This window comes from Neoarius graeffei, chromosome 11 (assembly GCF_027579695.1).
Source record: "Neoarius graeffei isolate fNeoGra1 chromosome 11, fNeoGra1.pri, whole genome shotgun sequence".
Taxonomy (NCBI): Eukaryota; Metazoa; Chordata; class Actinopteri; order Siluriformes; family Ariidae; genus Neoarius; species Neoarius graeffei.
Window position 1 is genome coordinate 72,442,139 of NC_083579.1, and position 7,961 is coordinate 72,450,099.

The 7,961-nt window shown below is 40.9% G+C and overlaps 2 gene segments (V, D, J or C); both read right to left on the reverse strand.

Moving 5' to 3' along the window:
* Positions 1-593: 593 nt before the first annotated feature.
* LOC132893713 (immunoglobulin kappa variable 4-1-like) lies at positions 594-1,141 on the reverse strand. The segment is given in 2 exon segments: positions 594-901; positions 1,028-1,141. Coding segments are annotated over 2 exon segments (351 nt in total).
* An 856-nt stretch (positions 1,142-1,997) lies between these two features.
* On the reverse strand, positions 1,998-2,527 carry LOC132893714 (T cell receptor alpha variable 38-2/delta variable 8-like). The segment is given in 2 exon segments: positions 1,998-2,365; positions 2,482-2,527. Coding segments are annotated over 2 exon segments (414 nt in total).
* Between the last annotated feature and the right edge of the window lie 5,434 nt (positions 2,528-7,961).

Consider the following 7,961-nt stretch of genomic DNA (forward strand, 5'->3'; position numbering starts at 1 on the left):
CTCTAATAATAACGCTTCACCACTGTTCATATTCTGTTAGCTGAAGGTATTCTGTATTTCTGTATTTGTCTGTCGGGTCCTGATTCTCAGTGCTAATAAATCTACTAATTAAAAAAAAAACCACATTAAATGTGAACTGAAAAATAAATGTATCCATATTCAAATGTGCTTGATTTTGTACCGAGAGGCTGCAGATTTGTTGTGTTATACTGCCCTCTTTAGGCGTCTCTCCTTCTTGTAGAGTAGTGAATATATGATCGTGTGAGGATGGGGTAATCACTGTACGATCAGATGTTTGTATCACATTTCATTTCCCAATTTATATGGAAAGCAGTGAGGTTTAGGTCTGAGATTAGGAGTTGGACTTTTTCTGATAATTTTATATGAAAGAAGTCGAATAAAATTCATCCACATGCCCTCACCTGTGCAATTTTTTAAATGACATCACTGTGTGTAAACTATAAATAAAAATGTTCACCGAAATGATAAATATGGTTTATTGGTACGAAACCAAATCCAGCCCACAGCTGCAGGTGTTCTGGTTTGGGGGTAACATGGATCAGATGAAGGTTTTTGTCATTAAGTGAGCTGATCTACAGCACTGTGTAATAAGCTGCACAGAAATACACAGCACTGTCGCTCACTGAAAGACTGTTTATGGTCAAAGAGCCGTCTTTGGTCCCATCACCACTCAGTTTGATCTTCGTTTCAAATTCTGCCTCCAGGTTTGGAGAAGTATTGAAAATGAACCCCATGAGTGTAAATCCTGTGTCCTGGCTGTGTTTGTACCACAGAATGCGATTATAGAAGTTTACAGTGTGTGAACATTTGATCTCAGCAACCTCATCTGGTTTTTTTATGAGATCAGGAGGATTCTGGATGACAGAACAAACACCAGAACCTGTGGAGAGAAAAAGAGAGAGATCAAGACAAATTGGGGGAAAAAAAGGAAACAAAAACAAGTAACCTACCAAGAGACATAATTGTTTCTAAATTATGTAAAATTTTATACGTCGGACAAATTCACCTGTGAAATAAAGCAGGACGGTGATAATGAGTGCAGTAACCATGTCGACTCTCTGTACTGTGCTTTCTCTCTGTGTGTGTGTGTGTGTGTGCTCTGAATGAAACTAAGATAAAACTCAAGTCTGTCACAGCATTCTTCTTCCTGTGAAATGGCGGATAAATAATAAATCAGTCCATTCAATTTTGCATATGGACTTTATAAAATATTATATGTAAATATATAGATTTACTTTGGAGACACAATAGTGTGGCAGAAAAAAAAAAGATGAGAACGGATCACATGTTTTGTCGCTGTGTTGTGTGTATTAAAATAAGTACGAGAGTGTAAGCATCCCTCCTCTGCTGGGTGGCACGGTGGTGTAGTGGTTAGCACTGTCGCCTCACAGCAAGAAGGTTCTGGGTTCGAGCCCAGTGACTGATGAGGGCCTTTCTCTGTGGAGTTTGCATGTTCTCCCCATGTCTGTATGGGTTTTCTCCGGGTGCTCCGGTTTCCCACACAGTCCAAAGACGTGGTTAGGTTAACACGGATCAGCCTTGGTCTGAGGTTGGGCTGAAGTGCCCTTGAGCATGGCACCGAACCCTCAGCTGCTCTCCGGGTGCTGTAGCATAGCCGCTCACTGCTCTGGGTATGTGTGTGTGTGCTCATTGCTTACGTGTGTGTGCATGGGTGTGTTCACTGCTTCAGATGGGTTAAATGCAGAGAGGAATTTCACTGTGCTTAAGTGGACATGTGATAAATAAAGTTGTTCTTCTTCTATAACTCATACAAAGTGTTTCCTAATGACTGAACGGAATAGGTTCTGTTATTGTGTTTGTCTGTAATCAGAGGGTCGTGATTCTCAATGATTGTGAATCTAATTCTGAAAACACAAACATGACAAGACTGTAAGTGATTCATGAGTGGAGCCATTGTTAGTTTAATCGAGTTGAGTTCATGATTCGTTGTGTTATACTGCCCCCTGGAGGTGTCTCTATTTCTTCCTGCCTTTCACACTGTGTGTTTTTGTACAGCTATGCCCTGTGGTTATAACACTGTGTTCTCTCACAGCACAGAAATACACAGCGCTGTCATTATAATCCACATCCTTCACTGTGAAAAATCCTTCCTCAGGAACTGTTTTAATGACTGAAAATTTATTTTGGTTGAATTTTCCAAAGTCCGGATTGCTGAAGGTGTTCGTGAGCACTATAAGCTCCATGCTCTCTCCATGATACTGACGGAACCAGTACATCAGATAATAATCTGACCCCTTGGTGTGTGAGCAGTTCATTGTGGCTGATTCACCCATTTTAGCTGAGATTATGTTGGGCTGAGAGACATGATTCACTCCTGCAACTCCTGTGAATAAACAATAAATCAAGTGTTATTGTAACACACATGCGTCTGCTTATTTAATTCTTATTTTTGTATATTACAGTAATCATCCGTAAGCTGCTTTCAGAGTTTTTAGTTACCTTGAATCCAGTAGAGAGACTGAAACACTATGATAATTCTGATCATGTCGACTCTTGATGACGAGGCTACAAACTATGTAAGATTTTTCAGATTGATGTATAATTTGATATCATGCACAGCTCCACCCACAGAGAGAGTTTAGAAAATGGACCATTGATACTGCTTGCGTGTCAGTCCCGACAAAGTAACAGGACCTGAGAAGAAACAGTGAACAAACTCTTTCTGTAAGAGTTACCAGTAATTTATTTTCTGTTTAGTGGATTCACGTTGGGCGGCACCATGGTGTAGTGGTTAGCACTGTCACCTCACAGCAAAAAGGTTCTGGATTTGAGCCCAGTGGCTGACGGGGCCTTTCTGTGTGGGTTTCCTCTGGGTGCTCCGGTTTCCCCCATTGTCCAAAAACATTCAGGTTAGGTTAATTGGTGGCTCTAAATTGACCGTAGGTGTGAATGTGAGTATGAATTCACACCTAGTTTGTCTCTATGTGTCAGCCTGTGGGTGGTAGAAAAGGGGCAACTGGACTTGCTTGTAGATTCTTGAAAACGTTTCACCTCTCATCCAAAAGGCTTCCTCAGTTCTGTCTGACTAATAGGGAGTATCTGATATTTATCCTCTCATGGATCAGAATCAGAATCAGAATTCTGATGACTCGCCATTCACACCCAGCCTCCAGTGACCCACATCAACATGATGCCTCGACACCTTAGATGAGCTTGTCATCAGAATTCTGATTCTGATTCTGATCCATGAGAGGATAAATATCAGATACTCCCTATTAGTCAGACAGAACTGAGGAAGCCTTTTGGATGAGAGGTGAAACGTTTTCAAGAATCTTCAAGCAAGTCCAGTTGCCCCTTTTCTACCACCCACAGTTTACTATGACCTGGATGATTGAGAATCTTCACAGACATATGTGTCAGCCCTGTGATGATCTGGTGACTTGTCCAGGGTGTACCCCGCCTCTCACCCATAGTCAGCTGGGATAGGCTCCAGCTTGCCCACAACCCTGCACAGGATAAGCGGCTACAGATAATGGATGGGTGGATGGAAGGATTCACGTTGTGAATAGGACTCCTGGGACAAGATGAGGACAGGCTTTATGATTACATGAACAGTTCTTAGGGACAATTCAACATGATCCAGTTGAGATTGTCAAGTTTATTTATATAGCACTTTTAACAATAGACATTGTCGCAAAACAACTTTACAGAATATTAATGACTTTAAACATGATCTAATTTTATCCCTAATCTATCCTCAATGAGCAAGCCTGTGGTGATGGTGGCAAGGAAAAACTCCCTCAGATGACATGAGGAAGAAACCTCGAGAGGAACCAGACTCTAAAGGGAACCCATCCTCATTTGGCTGATTTTTAACAGTTTTAACATGGAGTCTGTTTAGTTGATGTTATAAACTGTTCACTGATGGAAACTTGAGTGCAAAACTGTTCATGACAACTGCAGTCCTAAAGTTAGCAAGTCAACTTTGATTGGGCCACTGTCAGGCCCTGCAGAACTTGATCAGGCAACTGAATGCTTAGAGTCAACGTTCCGCCATACTTTAGATAATGTAGCTCCTCTTAAATGGAAAATGGTCAAAGACAAAAAATTAGCACCCTGGTATAATGATGACACTCGCACTTTAAAACAGACCACTCAAAAGTTGGAACGTAAATGACGTCAAACAAAATTGGTAGTGTTCAAATTAGCATGGAAGGAGAGCTTCCTGAAGTATAGAAAAGCTCTTAGTGCTGCGAGATCAACATATCTCTCCTCCCTAATAGAAGATAACAAAAATAATCCTAGATTCCTATTTAATACTGTAGCAAAATTAACCAGGAATAAATCCACTATAGACACATGCACACCTGCAGTATGTAGTAGCAACGACTTCATAATTTTTTTTAATGACAAAATTGAGAATATCCGACAAAAAATTCTAACTACTAATTTAAGGTCAGACAATGTAAGTGACCTTGTAGTTAACAATATAACTGTATCAGATCAGCAATTAGAATGTTTTACTCCCCTTAGAGAAACTGAATTACTTTCATTAATCTCTGCATCAAAAGCCTCAACTTGCGTACTAGATCCCTTACCTACACGTCTATTCAAACAGATAACACTTGAAGTAATTGAACCGCTTCTAAAAATAATAAATTATTCTCTTACAATTGGCTATGTACCCAAATCCTTTAAACTAGCAGTTATCAAACCCCTGATTAAAAAACCTGACCTTGATCCCTGCCAGCTGTCCAATTATCGGCCAATATCAAACCTCCCCTTTATCTCCAAGATCCTTGAAAAAGCTGTGGCACAGCAGTTATGCTTATATTTACATAGGAATAACTTCCATGAAATGTATCAGTCAGGATTTAGACCTCATCATAGCACAGAGACAGCACTGGTTAAAGTAGTAAACGACCTATTGTTGGTGTCTGATCAGGGCTGTGTCTCGCTGCTTGTGTTGCTTGACCTTAGTGCAGCATTTGATACTATTGATCATTCCATTCTTCTGGATTGACTAGAAAATGTTGTGGGAGTTAAGGGAACAGCCCTCTCCTGACTCAGGTCTTATTTAACTGATCGCTATCAGTATGTTGATGTAAATGGAGATTTTTTCTAGACATACTGAGGTAAAGTTCGGTGTTCCACAAGGTTCTGTCTTGGGTCCACTGCTTTTTTCTTTATATATGTTACCTCTGGGTGATATTATTTGTAAACATTGTATTAGTTTCCACTGTTATGCTGATGACACACAGTTGTATGTTTCTGCAAAACCTGATGAGAGACACCAGCTTAATAGAATTGAGGAATGTGTAAAGGACATTAGACACTGGATGCTTATTAATTTCCTTCTGCTTAACTCTGACAAGACTGAAGTACTTGTACTAGGACCACATGCAGCTAGAAGTAAGTTTTCGGATTACACAGTAATTCTGGATGGCCTTTCTGTTTCTTCATGTGCAGCAGTAAAAGAACTCAGAGTAATTATTGACCCCAGTCTTTCATTCGAAACTCACATTGATAATATCACCAGGATAGCTTTCTTTCATCTCAGAAATATTGCTAAGATAAGAAATTTAACATCACTACATGACGCGGAAAAACTAGTTCATACTTTTGTTACCTCCAGGTTGGATTATTGTAATGCCTTACTGTCTGGATGTTCCAATAAGTGCATAAACAAGCTCCAGTTAGTTCAAAATGCAGCAGCAAAAAGTCCTTACTAGAACTAGAAAATATGACCACATCACCCCTGTCTTATCCACACTGCATTGGCTCCCAATCAAATTTCATATTGATTATAAAATACTACTATTGACCTTTAAAGCACTGAATGGTCTTGCACCACAGTACCTGAGTGAACTTCTGGTCCTCTATGACCCACCACGCCTACTTAGATCAAAAGGTGCAGGCTATCTGCTGGTACCTCATATAGTGAAGGCTACATCAGGGGGCAGAGCCTTTTCTTACAAAGCCCCACAGTTATGGAACAGCCTTCCAAGTAATGTTCGGGAATCAGACACAGTCTCAGTGTTTAAGTCGAGGCTGAAAACATATCTGTTTAGTCAAGCCTTTTGTTAATGGTGTTTATGAGGTAAAGGTGTAGATCTGGAGGGTCCTCAGACATAGAGTGTTTTGGTAAACTGGGATGTATGGATGCTGTCAGTCCCCCACTTGCTTGCTCACTCAAGTTTGTTGATGGTGTAGTGGCTGGCTGCTTTATGTCCCGGGGCTCCCTCATGCCTGTGTTACCTTCTGGCTCTCCCCTTTTAGTTATGCTGTTATAGTTAGTTTTGCCGGAGTCCCTGCTTGTACTCAGTGCAATATGTATATTGTTCCTACTTATTCAGGTGACATGGGGCATACCTAACAACCTGTGTTCTTTCTCTCTCTCTCTCTCTCTCTCTCTCCCCCCAATTTTTCCCTCTGAGTTACATGTTGGTCCTGGGATCGAGATGCTGACCTCTTCTGCTCCTCGGACCTGCCTGATCCATCCTAATGCCCTGTGTCTGGTTGGAGTCTCATCGCATTGCTCCTGTGGAGGACGGCCCCATGTGGACAGTTGAAAGTCACACCTGGAGGACACTCTGGACTCTTACAGTAATGCTTTTATGGCTGAGGACTACAGTTGATTTGCTAACTTTCGGACTGCAGTTGTCATGAACAGTGTTGCACTCAAGTTTCCATCAATGAAGAGTTTATAACATCAACGAAACTGACTTTATGTTAAAACTGTTAATGTTATAGTCATGTTGTCTGTTGTTGCCCAAATGAGGATGGGTTCCCTTTTGAGTCTGGTTCCTCTCAAGGTTCCTTCCTGATGTCGTCTGAGGGAGTTTTCCTTGCCACCGTCGCCACAGGCTTGCTTATTGGGGATAGATTAGGGATAGATTAGGGATAAAATTAGCTCATGTTTTAAGTTGTTCAAATTCTGTAAAGCTGCTTTGCGACTATGTTTATTGTTAAAAGCACTATACAAATAAACTTGACTTAACAACTGTAGTCCTCAGTCATAAAAGCATTTCTGTAAGTGTCCAGAGCATCTTCCAAGTGCAACTTTCAACTGTCCATATGGGGCTGTCCTTCACAGGAGCGACATGCTGAGACTCCAGCCAGACATAGGGCATCAGGATGGATCAGGCAGGTCTGAGGAGCAGAGGGACAGATGGGGGGGGAGACAGGTTGTAAGGTATGCCCAATGTCACTTGATGAGTAAGAACACTATACATTTTGCGCTGAGTGCAATCAGGGACTCCAACAAGACTAACTATGACAGCATAATTAAAAGGGGAGAGCCAGAATGTAACGCAGCCATGAGGGAGCCTGGGGACATAAAGCATCTACCCACTAGAACATCAACAAACTCGAGTGAGCAAGCGAGTGGGGGATTGACAGCATCCATACATCCCAGTTCACCAAAACACTCTATGCCTGAGGACCCACCAGATCTACTCCTTTACTTCATAAACTCTATTAACAAAAGGCTTGACTAAAGAGATACAACCCCGATTCCAAAAAAGTTGGGACAAAGTACAAATTGAAAATAAAAACGGAATGCAATAATTTACAAATTTCAAAAACTGATATTGTATTCACAATAGAACATAGACAACATATCAAATGTCGAAAGTGAGACATTTTGAAATTTCATGACAGCAACACATCTCAAAAAAGTTGGGACGGGGGCAATAAGAGGCTGGAAAAGTTAAAGGTACAAAAAAGGAACAGCTGGAGAACCAAATTGCAACTCATTAGGTCAATTGGCAATAGGTCATTAACATGACTGGGTATAAAAAGAGCATCTTGGAGTGGCAGCGGCTCTCAGAAGTAAAGATGGGAAGAGGATCACCAATCCCCCTAATTCTGCGCCGACAAATAGTGGAGCAATATCAGAAAGGAGTTCGACAGTGTAAAATTGAAAAGAGTTTGAACATATCATCATCTACAGTGCATAATATCATGAAAAGATTCAT